General features: G+C 38.8%; 1 protein-coding gene across 1 annotated transcript; it reads left to right on the top strand.

Moving 5' to 3' along the window:
* Positions 1 to 413: 413 nt before the first annotated feature.
* On the top strand, positions 414 to 14,854 carry LOC133516245 (carboxylic ester hydrolase-like). Its single transcript, XM_061849078.1, has 11 exons — positions 414 to 594; positions 5,395 to 5,570; positions 7,388 to 7,530; positions 8,469 to 8,611; positions 10,910 to 11,095; positions 11,266 to 11,459; positions 11,563 to 11,731; positions 11,931 to 12,147; positions 12,613 to 12,722; positions 13,157 to 13,307; positions 14,602 to 14,854. The coding sequence occupies exons 1-11, from the start codon at positions 522 to 524 to the stop codon at positions 14,771 to 14,773; spliced, it is 1,734 nt and encodes a 577-aa protein (XP_061705062.1). The 5' UTR covers positions 414 to 521; the 3' UTR covers positions 14,774 to 14,854.
* Positions 14,855 to 16,307: the final 1,453 nt, after the last annotated feature.

Below are 16,307 nucleotides of genomic sequence, written 5' to 3'. Positions count from 1 at the left end.
TTAATTACTTAAGAATGTGTTGAAAGTTTGAATCAATGCAAAGCCGCTACTGATATTATAAAATTAGTATTTTAATAAATATTTTGCACCTACTAAAGATGTAAAAGGTTCAAGATAAGATTCAACGCGGACGAAGTCGCGGGCAACATATCGTTGTCTAAGTACCCACAACATCACAATTGAGCTTACCGTGGGACGTCAATTTGTGTAATATTGACCTATAATATTTATTTATTATTATTTATATCAAAGTAATATCACAGGTGTGGTCAATTGTGGTTCCAGAAGAAGTACCTTGTCATACCTCATTGACGTGCTTTTGTGTTCCCCACTGACTGGCGGTTTCCATTTCCAATTAGTCACTATCCTCGCATGAAGGAAGGAAGACACCCCTAGTTTATATAGAGCGCGCGCAGACAGCGCGACCAGTGGGCTGAACGCAGCCGCGCACATCACATCGTCAATAGTGGTACAATTATATTAATAATAAATAACAGTAATACAATAATCAAGTGAGCAAGATGATTCATAAACTGCTGCTGCTTTGCGCAGTAGTGGCTTATGCGCTGGCGCATCAACACCACGAAAATTCAGGTTATTATTGAATAAATTAAAAAAAAAAACTGATCACCAGAGGGCCAGCTGCAAACATTGAAAAATATAAAATCGTTATTTGTCTGTCGCTCGTATATGCGAAGAACGTTAGAATAAGGCAGATAATAATTTTTGATTTTTCGATATTGGTGGTAGGCTTTATGTACCCGGCCGTAACTTACACCCTTCAGCTTCCTCAGTCTCCGAATCGAGGGTTTACGTGCTCTAACTGTATTTCACATTTTGTTTTAGGAACCCTAGCTTCAAAAACCTGAAGTGGTAATTAATATTGGAGCTGATCTAGAACCCCATAAAATTAAAAGTTGTCTCAAGTAACCGTACCGCGTTGTTAACCGTAGTATAGGTAAAAAACTTAAGTAAGTCACCTGTTGTATGTAGTTGTGACGTGTTCGAATAGACAATACATGTTTAAAAGACACACACAAACAAAACAAATGTCTATTCGAACACGTCACAACTACATACAACAGGTGACTTACTTAAGTTTTTTTACCTATAGTTATATTTACTAATTGTAATTATTATGAGGCAGTTGTCCATACATGATTTTAATACAATTCTAAAATTCAAATTTAAATTCTATAATGAACTGTCGCCTGCGGTATTTCCGGACCGATACGACCTACAAGAAAAGAGCGTACTCCCATCCTAAATGCCGGCAACGCACTTGCAACCCATCTGGTGTGGTGTGGTGGGCGGCGGTAATCGCTTACCATCAGGTGATCAGTCTGCTCGTTTGCCTCCTCTAAAAAAAATTGTTTTGAGTGTTATGCAAAATGGGTTTCTTACCCGATAAGGGAAAGGGTCTTCATTATACTGCTAAGCTATGCTCTATGGTCATATGCGGGTATGTTATCTTATGTTATGATTTTCGGGGGCCCTTCCGAATACACTTCAACCCATAGCAATATTTTCGATAATTACCCCCTTAGGAAAGATACGTCAACTACTCAAGAGCTTTTTCTACCATCTCCCTATATATGCCGGATGATGGGGCATTTTAAATTCCTTTGGTTCCAGATAGCTCGCTCCAAAGTCCTTCATTCTTTGTCTGGCGAGGGCGTGACATTCACACATTAGGTGTTTTACTGTCTCTTCCTCGTCGCCACACATTCGACAATCGGTGTTGTTATAGTGTCCCATCTTGGTCACTTGGCCAGTAAACACCCCTGTTTTAATTTGGAGTTGTCTTTTGCCAAGTTTTTTTTTGCAATTTCACCCGAATGTTAGTGTCAATGTCATGTGTTATATACCGCTCCGTAGTATCATAACTGGGCACTGAGCCGATATTAGTGAATGAGGTGTATCCGTATTTTTATAATACGGGTGATAATTGGGGTACTTTAGTCTTCTTCTCCTAATCTTTTTTCCCATCATCAGGGGTCAGCTCTCCTTGTCTGTCTTTTCCATTTTTGTCTATCCTGCGCTGTTGCTGCGTCCATCTCGGCCTCCCTCAGATCTCCCTGGTCCGTCGTCAGCCAGGTGGCGGGGGGTCTTCCGCGGAGACGCGTCGTGGTGGGAAGGCTTAACGCTTCGTTTACCATGTGGTCTGTAGGGCGGCGGAGTATAGCGGCCATACCATCGCAAGCGACGTTCCTTGAGCTTTTCAATGATGGTATTAGGGTACTTTAGTGTTTCGTAATTAGTCACCTAGAAAAGAAACCCTTATAGATTCGCCATGTCCGTCGTCCGTCCGTGGCCTTGTTCCGTGATCGTTAGTGCTAGAAAGCTGGAATTTGGCATGAATACATATATCATGCATAAAAACTACAAAAATATGTTTTAGGGTACCTCCCATATAAAATGTTTTTTTAATTTTATTTATTTTGTGCTTTGATCCAATAGTGTGGGGCAAGTGTGGGGAATCTCGTTGGATATATCTTTTCTTTTCAAAACGAATAAGGATCTCCAAAAATTATTTTGTGATAAAGTTAATATTTTCGGAAATAATCCCCCCAAAAGGTCGGAAAATCGGTCAAGCGCGAGTTCGTTTTACTCGCGCACCGAGGGTTCCGTACACACTTTGAATTATCTCGTGTAACTATAAAGGCGAAAGACTTTTGATCAGAAGTATAATTGTGTACAGCTACAGCGTCATGTAAAGGCGAATTGTCTAACTAATTTGCGCGATGTGACGCATGTATGTAGGTTTTCGAAGATGAATCTCTAACATGTGAACCGATTTCAAAAATTGATCGTTTATTTAAAAAAAAGTTGTCTTTAATGTACCTACCTAATCTCATAGAAATTTCAAGTGAAATAAACAAACGTAAAGTTGATGAAAAATTCAATTTTTTTTTGTAAATAAATAAATAAAGTTATCAAGACAGAGGTCTGATTATATTTTTTCTCCAATATGCTCGGAAATGTTCACCTTGTTGTAGCAAAAGCAGTACGGGAAGTTCTTCGTTATGGTCAAACTCAAATTAAAAAAAATCAAACGATTATTGTCGTGTTTTAGCGGACGGGAAAGTTTTTACCGTATTGTTTTTTACTTTTTAAAAACATGTATCCACTAAGACAAACGCAAACAGCCAATTAATACAGCCGCAGGCTGCGTCTACACGACCCGGTCAGCGTCATTTCAAGCTATAGGATAGAGTCGTGTCGTGTAAGATCGTGCGAATATTGCTAAATCAAAGACTATATAACTTTTATTGCCTGCGGAAAAAAAAAGTACAGTCAGCGATAAAAGTATGTACCAAAAATGAAATTGTCGCCAAAAAATTATGTTAATATTATGTAAGTTTATCTTCGTTAAACTTCGGAAATAAAGGGGAATGGTATTTTTTTTTTTCACATTTTCCTTCATATTTTTTTTTTCCACTACTAAAAAAATTATCTCCCCCTCTTCATACTGGGCATTTCCCATAGTTAAAATAAAAAATAATAATTTCAATCAATGTGCCTGCCAACGGAATACTTTCAATGTGTCTGGGTTAGCGTTTTTCATAACTATTCCAAAATTCAAATCGATAGATTAAGTGGTACTCGAGATATTTAGCGATGTGACAGACATACAGACGGACGGACGGAAAGAGTCTCAACATAAGGGTTCCTTTTGTACCTTTTCGGTACGGAACCCTAAAAACCTGTTTTTTCCCATGGGTCCTCTAACCATGGGTCCAAAAATATGAAAAAAACCGTAAAACAAAAGCTTAAAGGGATCTCTAACGCCAATGACCATCAACCTGAATCCCTTAGTTTTCTAATGTTTTTTGTAGCTTATCGTATTAACAGCAACCATATTTACTTTAAAGTCCACTGTCTTCGTGATATTTGGCATCAAAGTTAAACAATTTTAGGCCAAAAAAACTGGTTAACTGGCCATAACTTTTGTGTCAATTAGTTTAATATCTCTGACCATCAGTTTTTAGAGACGTCAAAGACGAACCCAAATGTGTAGATTTCGTACATTTAAAATCCGGCACAGCAATCTAGTAACGAAAAAAGTGTTCATTTCATTCAAAATCCGGCAGACTAGACTGGAGATAAAAGATTGAAGAACCCATAGCTATTTGTCTTATAATTCTATCTAAAGTGCAAATGAAGAAGTAACGACTCAAAACTAGTCAAAAATCGATGAAAACCGCGGGGAACCCCTTAATAAATACTTTCAATTAAAACTAAAGCGAACATGATCGGTCCAGCCGTTTGTGAATTATTGCAAAAAAATCTTCTATTCTTAGCAAAAAGACACAAACCGCTGCGAAGCTCGAAGGTACTCCCTTAGTCCCTTAAGCTTGTAATGTACATGATACTTAATCATAGCCCCCGTTTGGCCTGTTCTGAAAGAATGGTAACTACGATAGTTGGGTTAGGTAGACGATAATCTGTTCTTAATTTAACGGCCTGCGTACTACTTGTTAAAATTATGAAAAACTTTACGTTATCATTAAATTCAATATGACAAAAGATGTTATATAATTGTACGTTATTCCAAAATATAATATTATAAAAGTCATTATAAAACATGATAGTCTACATAATACTTAAAAATTATATTACAATTGGCATCATATCAATGACAGCTTAGATGAAATCACAATAAAACAAAATAAACGTAGGTATTATTATTCATTTTTGTTTATTATTTTCTTAATATTTTATTTACATTTTTAATTTATTATTATCTTATAATAATACATGTATTGAATGGTATTATAACAAATGTATGCTAGTTTTTTTACAATTATATTAAGCATTACACACCCGGCATTAAGTACTTCTGCCATCTCTACATTGTTGTTTTTTATGCAACAAAAGTTATACTCGTATGATAACTAAATTAGAAGTTGTGTTGTGTTAATATATTATTATATATATATATACATAACAGTTCAGATATATTTTTGTATACTCGCTACACTTAGTACCTTCTTTAGAGGTTAAACAATAAATCTTTGTTTTCATTATTTACCTACAAGTGTTTAAACAATGGGCAGTCTTATTATTATTTTATATGATTTATTGATATTGGATTAGGTATTATACCTATACAGGGTGTTTATTAGTCACCTGCAATAATTTACGGGGTCATACTGAGCAACTTTTACTATGGGACCAGTTCCAAAATCGCGAAAAAATTTTAGCTGCGTAACCTTGACATTTTCTATGGGAGAGTAAATTTATTTTCACAATTTCTGAGTTGGTCCCATAGTAAAAGATGTTCAGTATGACCTATATAATCAGCCCGTAAATTATTGCGGGTGACTAAATAAACAACCTGTATATTTCGAATTTCCATTCCCTTGTTCAATGTTATGCAATATTTTCCAGCCTCTTCTAAGACCGAGCCCGCGTGTCCCACCAAGCCCCCGGCCCCCGGCCCCGTGACCGTGACGCCAGCGGGTGCGGTCCGCGGCTCGTGGATGGACTCGCGGCTCGGGCGCCGCTTCCAGGCCTACCGCGGCATCCGCTACGCGCAACCGCCAGTCGGAGAGCTACGATTCCAGGTTTGTTCTCCTGCGGTAGTGGTAGTCAGTGTAGATTTACAACCTTTTTGATGGCTGGCAACTCAGACCTCTGGCCGGTGTTCCGCAGGGTGGCGTGTTGGCTCCTCTTCTTTTTTATAAATTCAATTGAGTAATATCTCATCCTCATACCACCTTTATGCCGATGACCTTCAAATTTACTCTCAAGGTACCATTAGCGATCTACATATGATTACCAACTCCGTAAATCGTGACTTTGGGCTACAGTTTGGATTGGAGTAGGCGTTACGGACTTCTAAATTCTTCTTATCTTGTATTTGTAGGTAGTTCCAAATCTATTTCTTCGATTGATTTTTCTGTGCTTCCTTCCATAAGATTTGATGATGTCCACATTCCATTCTAAAAACAGGTAAAAATCTCGGGTTCATAATAGACTGCACTTTATCTTGGATTCCTCAGATTAGCGAGGTAAGCAGGAGGATGTTTGCCTCAATGCATGGGTTCGCCGACTTCGTAACTTCTTGCCTTTTGCCACCAAAATTGCGCTATCATAATCTCTTCTTATGGTAGACTTTCTTAATGAAAGACAAATACTAATTCTTATGCCTATATTAGATTATGCCGACACCTCTTATCTGGATCGCAATGAAGACCAGCTTAATAAACTTGAATGCCTTTGTATCAGATTATGTGTGGCCTGCGTAAATTTGGCCACATTTCTAACTTTCGTGCCCAGCCCAAGTGACTGTCTTCGACGTAATTTTCACTTTATAGCTCTTCTCTATAGCATTTTTACAGCCCCGCTACTCCTTCATACCTTAAAGCGTTTTAGTTATCTTTCCTCCGTCAGACCTTCACTGAAATACCTACTCGTTCCCCTTCCTGCTACGAAATGTTGTAATGACTCATTCACGTTTCGAGCTATTCGGCTGTGGAATAGCCTACCGTTAGACATCAGGTGTGCTAAAACTCTTCATAGCTTTAAAAACCTTCGGACGAATAATTACTTGTCTCTTCCGTAGTGCGCCGCTGTGCATATATCTGATTTAATTTGTACTGTGTAATCTTCTTATTCCTGTAATTTATTCGTACACTACCTGTTTCTAAAGTTATATGTTCTTTATTTCCTGGTACCTTAAGGTAGTCTGCTCACAGCGATAAGACCGCCTGTGGCTACCTTTATTTACATAATTATATTATTGATTTTTTTTTGGTGCAATAAAGTGTAGATATTTACTTTCCTTACTTACTTACTTACTTACCTCTATCGCCGGCTGAATAGCTGCCAGGTGTCAAGAAACGTAGTAACATAAAAAATACTATAGATGGTATAGTAATCTTCAAATTAATACTACTTTTTTCTGGGGCTAGCGCTCCGTCTAATTTTCTTGGTAAACTCCGTTATTAATTCAGTTGAAATAAAATAGGTAGGCTAAGTATGCAGGTAACGTAGTCCTTATAGATTGTTTATAGAAAATCTTTATATGTAGATAAATAACAATTCGCCTAACCGATAAGAATACTTTTATTATTCACTTTTTTCCTACAATGACGTCACGCATGAGACACCTATCCACTACTTATCCTATTCTATTCTTCACATACTGTAGCGTATGGGAGTAGACTGCTTAACAATACGCAAGGTGTGGATTTTTTGTTGTTGTAAGACTGTGTCACCATCAATGACTTTACAATGTACAAAATAAAAACTGTAAGATGGGATTATACGCAATACATACCTAGGCATAATGCCCAGGAAGAACACTCGCCAATAACCCCGTCAATCCCCTTTTCCTTTGCCATGAAACCCCTCTTATAATTTAACCTTGCTTTCGCAGCCCCCAGTCGATATGACGACATACCTATCAGAAGTAGATGCCAGCGCAGACGGACCGGCATGCCCATTGCCCGTCGAACCCGGCGAGTACTACGTCGACGAGGACTGTCTCCGGATCAATGTATACACTCCAGAGAACAACAGGTAATAAAGAACACTATCTTCTTACCAAAGGTTCGTGCCTTTCTTTATAGAACATAGTTTATTAGGGTTCCGTACCAAAAAGTTACAAAAGGAACCCTTATGATGCGAGTCTGTCCGTCCGTCTGTCTGTTACATCGTTAAATATCTCGAGTGAAATAAAGAGAAGAGATTTCAAATTTGGAATAGTTATGAGAAATGCTAACGCAGACACATTGAAAGTATTTTTTTTTTATAACTATGAGAAATGTTCAATATAAACCTTTATAAAAATTTCAAAGTCTAGTGACTAGGTCAAGTGGGGTATCATTTGAATGAGCTCATATTGGCCATTTCAGAATAAAAAATTTTTGTGATGGAAAAAAATTGATTTATGAAGGAAAATGTGAAAAATAAATACCGCCCCCCCCCCCCCCCTCTCTTTATCTCCGAAGTTTACCGAAGACTTTTTTACATAATATTAATATTGCAATAAATTTTACAGAAAAATATCTATAAGACCTCAATCTTGATAACTTTTTTATAATTAACAATAAACATTCCCGAATTTAGTTTGCAATTTTACTAACTTTACGTGTGTTTGAAATTTCTATGAGATTACATTAAAAACACCTTTTTTCAAATAAAAGAATAATGTTTGAAATCGGTTCTCATGATAGAAAATCCAACATACACGTGCATTACAGGGCACACAATAGTTAGACAATTTGCCGCTAGATGGCGCTGTACACAATTATAATTAGTATATCTGATCAAAAGTCTTACGCCTTTATAGTTACACGAGATAATTCAAAGTTTGTACGGAACTCTCGGTGTGCGAGTAAAACGGAACTCGCGCTTGACCGGTTTTTTATGGATTCATTGAAGCGATTATTCCGCTAGCTAGGCTAGGCCATAGCTTTCCTGAGTTGAACTGTTAATCTGGTTGTGCCTGTTTCCAGTTCCTGTAAGCTACCAGTCATATTTTTCATCCACCCGGGAGGCTTCTACTCGATGACGGGACGCTCCGACCTCTTTGGGCCTGACTACCTGCTTGATAGAGACATCGTCTTGGTTACCATCAACTACCGACTGGCCTCTCTTGGTAACCACAATATTTATTAACAATTTATTTATGGTCAATAAATTTAATGTATTGTGTATTTGTGGCAAGAACTCATTGCATTGCTGAATTTTGAGGCCTCAGACCAAAAGAAGTACCTACCTGAATAAAAGAAAGAAGTACCTGTATAAAGGTAAGGCAAGGTAAGATGTCTTAAGGTATCTTAGGGGTAAACGCACGCATTGTTAAGAGGATAGTGGACGACCGCTTCCATATACCTACAAAAGTAGACCTTCTTTTTCCTCTCTGGATATAGACATTATGGAAAATATTTTTACACAATGTATTGTAATATTAACCATAGCTTTGCCCCTTCGTGCAAGTCTTACAATAATAAAAAAAAAACAAATGAAGGGGAATGCTGTGCTCAATCGAACAAAAAAGTGAAGCGCGAAGAGTTCTACATTCAACTTGGAATACCTGGCTGGCTAGGGGCACGTCCCGGAATTTCGATGTTTTTTGGCTGAACTGTAAGAGGATAGTTTGTTCCTCGATAACTTTAGTAAATTTGTTGTAATTTAATTGTAAGTTGAGGGCATTATATTTTGTTAACTATATTTTATTTAAAGTTCTGTCTAACATGAGCACGATCGGGGTTATGGAGCTAGATCGTCTAAAAGGCCCAAAATCTATTTGTGCAGGGTCTTGTTATACAGTTCACCTCTCCGGCAAAAAAGTATGCGTAGTCACGTCTTAGTGTAGGTACGGTCAAGGAAACTGATTCTTCAGCAATTTACGGTTCAAGTAAATTTGGTTGTTAATACTTATGATAAGAACTGTCCAATGTAAAATGAACCATAAACTGCTCAAGAATCAATTTCCTTGACCGTACATAGATAGATTAGGTGGACAGTTATCTGGTTAATTGTGGAGGGTATGCGGGAAACGGCAGCCATTTTCATTTTTTAACCGACTTCAAGATTTCAAAAGGAGGAGGTTATCAATTCGGGGTTATCAATGTTTGTTACTTCATAACTCGGTCATTTCTGAACCGATTTTGAAAATTATTTTTTTGCTTAAATTTATATAATATAGTTTGGTCCCGTTTTTGTCAAAACTCAGTTCTGCTGATGGGACCCATGGGGAATCGAGGGAACTCTTCAAATGTGAAGAGCATACCTACATATAGTGATTATTGTATTTTCATTAACAAATCAAGCATTTACATTTAAAAGTGACATTTGATGAAGTGGAACTGCTGATGATGATCAGAATGGAACTCCTTCAACGACGCATAGTTCACGTTTGGCGATTTGTCCTTTTCGCTGTGTTTGTAAAGCAAATTAGATTTTTAAGACAAATTTTTGTCAAGTTTGAGTTTTGACGATGGGGTCCATGTGGCATCTAGGGAACTCCTCAAATGTTAAAGGCAGATATATAGTGATCTTAGTATTTTCATCATCAAATCAAGCATTTACATTTGTAGAAGTGACATTTGATAAAGCGGCACTGCTGAATGGAACTCTTCAACGCCGCATAGGTAGTTTGGCACTTTGTTCTCTTCGCATGTTTGTGAAGCAGTTAGGTTTTCAAGATACATTTTTGTCAAGCTTGAGTTTTGATGATGGATTCCATGAGGAATTGAGGGTACTTCTCAACTCTTTTAAGCAAACTTATAGCCATTTTTAGGGTTCCGTACCCAGAAGGTAAAACGGGACCCTATTACTAAGACTCCGCTGTCCGTCCGTCCGTCTGTCACCAGGCTGTATCTCATGAACCGAGATAGCTAGACAGTTGAAATTTTCACAGATGATGTATTTCTGTTGCCGCTGTAACAACAAATACTAAAAAGTACGGAACCCTCGATGGGCGAGTCCGACTCGCACTTGTCCGGTTTTAATATTATTTCATGCATGGTGTGAAATAATTTGTTTTAAATATAGTCGAATACCCTATTGCGGGTATTTTACCAGTCTTTTTAATTTAATTTAATGAAATACAAAATCAACAATAATCTTTCTTTCACAGGTCTCCCTCATTGAAGTCGGTTTTTATTCTTAAAAATTATATTCCATCGCATCGAAAATGAAATAGATGTCTATGAATCTACTCTATATAGTTTTTGCCGAACCGCGAGTTCTTAGTTCGGGGCGACCTACTAGTATAAATAACTATTTTCTATAATGTTAATATCCAAAGCGGAAAATGGAGACTAAGATTATGTGGAGAAGCGGTCACTTAACTTCGCCCCCTTTTGTCTTAACTTTAAACTATTGGTCGGTGGGCCCTGGCCTCATAGGGATGATATGGTTTTTCCATTTCAAACCCTTATTTTTTCAGGTTTCCTGAGCACTGGCGACGCAGTAGCACCTGGCAACAACGGTTACAAGGACCAAGTGTCGGCGCTTCGTTGGGTAAAACGAAATATTGCTGCGTTCGGCGGTGACCCGGGAAAGGTCACCATCGCTGGATGCAGTGCTGGATCCATTAGTGTCATGTTACACATGATTTCTTCAATGTCTAAGGGTACCTGCCTCTTATTGATATTATTTTATCCAAGCAAACAAAAGTTGAGTCAGTCGTTAGATTAGAGATCTCCAAGAGACGCCGATCCAATGTAGGTAATCTCTGAGTTAAATCCTCTCATTTGGCTGATAACAAAACATCTAATTAATATTTTTCTATGATGTTTCCAGGATTGTTCCATCGAGGTATTGCCATGTCCGCCTCCCCCATGGGTAAGGTACCACTACCCTCGCACCAAATGCATTTAGCGCAAAAGCAGGCAGAGATCCTCAATTGTCCTACCAACTCTTCGCGAGCCATTGTCGACTGTCTGAAAACCAAGTCCTGGCAGGAAATAGGCAACTCACTTGAAGGATTCTGGGATGTAAGTTCACGTGTTATTATCCTAATCCCAACGGTTCTATTGAATTGCTTAGTTCAGTATACTACTATCAATACCTACTTTTTTATTTGTTGTTTCATTCCAGGAATCCGCCTACGATGCCATAAGTTTCTGGAACCCTGTAGTGGAACCGGACGTAGGCCAGCCACGCTTCCTCGCCGTGCAGCCAGATGAGGCAGTACGCAAGGGTCACATGCACGCAGTGCCGCTGCTCATCAGCCAAACTGAGGACGAGTTTTACTGGAAGGCATTCAGTAAGTTACACTTACATTAAAGACTCTAGCAGTTAACTTAATGGACTGATAATGTCATATTTTGCAAAAGAAGTACCTAAAGCATAAAAACCTAGCCTAGGCCAACGAAACCTTTCAACCCGATTTTCGCCATTACCATAGCGAGATAAGCTTATATCTACCTATAGCTAACTGCGGCAACATTATTATTTCTCAACAGGTGTCACAAGAAACAAAACACGGCTTGATCGTATGAATGCTGAATGGGAGACAATAGCGCCGATTTCCTTTGCTCTCCCCGAGAAGAACTCCGCAGCGGCCAGCCGCCGTCTCAAGGAGGCGTACCTAAACGGAAAACCAGTTGCAGACACCCCTGAGAGTAATAAAGCACTTGGGAAGTTGTATGGGGACAGCTGGATTGGACTTAATGTGCACAGGTATGCGTAGTATAAACTTATGATTGGTCTTACGTTATAAGATTTATGTGCTTAATATAGTAACATTAGTGAAATTTCACAGGCTTTTGGTTATGTATTCGATTGATAGCCGCTCGAGACAGAGGAGTTAACATTCTTGGACCTCGTCTGGGCGTATTGAATCATTTAAAATTAAGATTCAGTGCATGTGACCTACGATATATTTTTTTATATTATGGTATGGGACCATATTACATAAATAGACCTATTCCCACAGTAAGCTGAATTAGCCTTGTGTTTTGGGTAAAAGACGACGATATATAGATATAGATTTAGATAAATTAATACATAGAAAACATCCATAACTTCACAAATATCGGGACCTCCTGCTTCGTAGGCAGGGTCACTACCGACTACCGAATTAATAGGCTAAAGCCGTTAATTTTAATGATAGTGTGTATATTTTAATAAAATGTTTTGTTGCAGGATGGCGAACTTGATGTGTCGGCACTCACCGCAGCCCGTATGGTACAGCGTCTTCAGTTACATTGGCAACAACAGCTTCTACGAGGATCCGCTCACTGGCAAGCCAGCCGGTGAGTTCTCAAGCCATGGGAGACGGGTTTATACATCATTTCATGTTCATTCAAGAAGGGATTTATGAAGCATGATGCCGAACGATAACTGTACATATAATGCACGAGTTTGGTGCGAATGGCTAGACAGTCCCCCTCTTCTTTGAACTAGAAATCAAAAAGAAATAATTAGGTACTTACGCACGCTATGTGCATGCGAGCGCTACGCATTTAGCGTGGTGAAAACGCACAGGGTGGGAACAATTAAATGCATTCTTACTATGTGTACCTACAGCTGCCAAGTGTCAGATAACTGATGTGTTCTCTATGTTCCCAACACTCCCAACCAACCCAACACGGCGGCACGGCGCATGAAGCTGCGTATGAAAGCAGTTTTCCCGCTTAACCATACCATACACATGTATAGTTTTAGTTAATCCCAATGTTAATTACAGGCGCGGCGCACCACGATGACTTGATCTACCTGTTCTCCATGAGGTACTTCCGAACTCCCATCAAGGCGCGCTCGCCGCCGCCGCCCGCGCCGCAGGACCATGTCATAGTGGAACGGATGACCGCCATCTGGTACACCTTCGCCAAACATGGGTAAGCACATTGTACGGATGTTTATTACTACATGTCATTGCCGTAATTGTTTTGAGTATTGCTACCAACACTACTAATAATAAATTTTATTATGCGAATGTACGCATGTATATAATATTATGGAGCGAGCATGGAACTCGTAATATAAAGCATGACAAGTATGTATTTTTTTGTGGATTCATACTCGTATTTTTATAGTGAGTTACACTGTTATCGTTCTACTTAAGTACTTAGTTTTTTTTAATACCACGTCAGTCACTTGTGGCAAACAAGCGTAAGCGATCACCGTAGCCTATGGACGCCTGCAACTCCCGTGCTGTTACATGCTCGTTGCCGACCCTTTAAAAATGTAGGTTGTACAGTACCCTTTTTGGGGTTCCATTTTTATTCCCCGTACGCGAAAAGAGATGTTTTTTTTTTCACTTCAATCCTAAAATTGGGGTATCGTTGAATAGGTATTTTAAAACGAATACGGGTCTTAAAATAAATAAAAGAAGGTCCCCCGCCCCCTTTAACTTTTGAACTATTGGTCCAAGAAATATGGAAAAAATCGCGAAAGTAAAGCTTAGTAAAGACTTTCAAGGAAAACTACCTATAGCGAATCTTATCGGTTATGCTGTTTTTGAGTATTTGCAAAAAGTCTATTTTTCGAAACGAAAAAGTCTAACGAAACCCTACACTGAGCATGGCCCGACATGCTCTTGGCCGGTTTTTAACAATTTCCTTATAATTAAATTAAAGTAAATAAATATCATTTGTTTTCAAGCAACTAAGGCCCATACCCTACAAACTAACATACATACAACAATAAAAATCTTAAAATTATTTTGCCGACGCAGTTTTCGGTTGCGCCACCTGTTCCGGTGCGGGATTCGGCACATTCCCACGAAACCGCCGAAATATCACACCTTTCGGTCAGAAGTCTGCGCGCGCGATGGTTTCCAGAAGCGGCCGCGGCACGCGCACCACAAACGAGCTGAAGTGCACGTAATGCCGCGATCGCAGCTGGAATACTTTCAGCTCGTAACGGATCTTCTTGCGGATATATTCCACCACATCTTCTGCTGTGGCGGAAACATACAGGCGCGATACATATAGCACCGATTTCGGTGTGGCAACCCTCAGGCCAGAAGCAATATCCGGCTCTGCAGTGCCACACTGGCTCTTGCGAGGCGCCTTGCGCAGCCTTCTTTCTTTCGACGCCTGTGTGAATCCTTTATAATATAATACCACTAACATAATTATGTTTCATATAGCTTATTGTAAGGTAAAACATTTGATTATCTACCCACAGCGACCCGAACCCTCGTAAAGGCGAGTTGCCGGAGCTGTCCTCGCTGCATTGGCCCGCCATGAAGCCTGAGGACAGGAAGTACCTGAAGGTGGACCGACAGTTCTCCGTACACCAGAAGCTGCACGAGAACCAGCTGAAAGTCTGGGACGAGCTCTACCCCATGCAGTTTTAAATTCTAATAAAATTGACTGACACGAACTGAGGCAGTGCCCTGTGCCTAAATCTTTATGAATAAATAATTATTATGTAGGTATTATGATTGTTTTAATGTGTGTACCTACAGAACCTACCTAGTTTTATTTTGTTATTTAATTATAACATTGCTGCGTCCTTGCAAATGCTTTGTCTTGTCTTGAACCTTGTAGACCGCGGGTCAGGAGCATATATCGTCAGTCAGCGCCTCCCGGCCGATACTTTATCAGATGATTGCAATTAAAAACAGCCTTGCGAACAAACACAAAATGCTTTTTACTCTTAAAGGAATATTTTAACCATATGCCGCATATTTATTAAATTTAGTATAATGTAGTACACATCAGATTAAGTTTAACTGGCTGAATACACTGTTCTTTGAAATGTATTTGACAACATCCACTTGATTGTATTCTAGCAAATAAATGATTTGATATTTTGATAGTTTAGATGCTATCATGAATTAAAAAAATAATCAGCCGTTTGTATCGCGGTGAGACCGTCAGTTGATGACATGAACATGTAAAAAAAAAGTTTTCAGTCATCGCCTCTCGAGTGATAATGTGTTAAATAATAGTTTAGATGCTATTTAAAATATAACAAACCGCCAGCCGGTTGTATCGCGGTGGAAAAACCGTCAGCTGGTTACATGGACATTACCACTTATGTCCGCATAATTCGTAATCCGTTTATTGAAATGCCTTATGAAATGCTACATGCAAAGTTTCATGATTTTGTTATCACTGTCATAAAAAGGTAAAGCGCTTATTTTTTACATGTTCATGCGACCAGTTGACGTTCTTTCCACCGCGTTACAACCGGCTGACGATTTTTTAAATCACAATATCATCTGACAAAGTATCAAACGGGAGGCGATGACTGCTTTTTAGGGTTCTGTACAAAAAGGTACAAAAGGGACCCTTATGGTGCGACTCTGTCCGTCCGTCCGTCTGTCTGTCTGTCACATCGCTAAATATCTCGAGAACCACTTAAGCTATCGATTTGAAATTTGGAATGGTTATGAAAAACACTAACCCAGACATTAAAAGTATTATTTTAATATTTATTTTTAATAAAAAATGGAAAATGGCCAATATAAAGAGGGGGCAAAATTATGGAATTTTCACATAATATTTAACATTACAATAATCACATCACGCAAAATAGGCGCAAATTATGACGTCGAGTTGCGGAAACCAAGCCCGCGAATACCAATACCAAACATTACAATAAATTTTACAGGAAATATATAATCAAACCTCTATCTTGGTAACTTTTTTTTTAATTAACAAAAAACCTTTTCAGTTACCGATTTCAGTTTGCAATTTAACCAACTTTACGTGTGTTTATTACACCTGAAATTTCTACGAGATTACATAAATACACGTTTTTTTCAAATAAAATATACGTACGTATATTGTACGGAACCCTCGGTGCGCGAGTAAAACGAACTCGCTCTTGACCGGTTTTTTTACGTGTTTCGGTGGCTGTAATTCCTCTACCCACCAACGGAG

This window comes from Cydia pomonella, chromosome 3 (genome assembly GCF_033807575.1).
Source record: "Cydia pomonella isolate Wapato2018A chromosome 3, ilCydPomo1, whole genome shotgun sequence".
Taxonomy (NCBI): domain Eukaryota; kingdom Metazoa; phylum Arthropoda; class Insecta; order Lepidoptera; family Tortricidae; genus Cydia; species Cydia pomonella.
Note: the sequence above shows the minus strand (reverse complement) of the source record. Positions and strands in the feature narration are given on the sequence as shown.

Coding starts and splice junctions, on each gene's coding strand:
- LOC133516245 (XM_061849078.1), top strand. CDS start 522: ATGATTCATAAACTGCTGCTGCTTTGCGCAGTAGTGGCTTATGCGCTG. Junction 11,096..11,265: donor GATTTCTTCAATGTCTAAGG/GTACCTGCCTCT, acceptor TGATGTTTCCAG/GATTGTTCCATCGAGGTATT. Junction 12,723..13,156: donor GCTCACTGGCAAGCCAGCCG/GTGAGTTCTCAA, acceptor TGTTAATTACAG/GCGCGGCGCACCACGATGAC.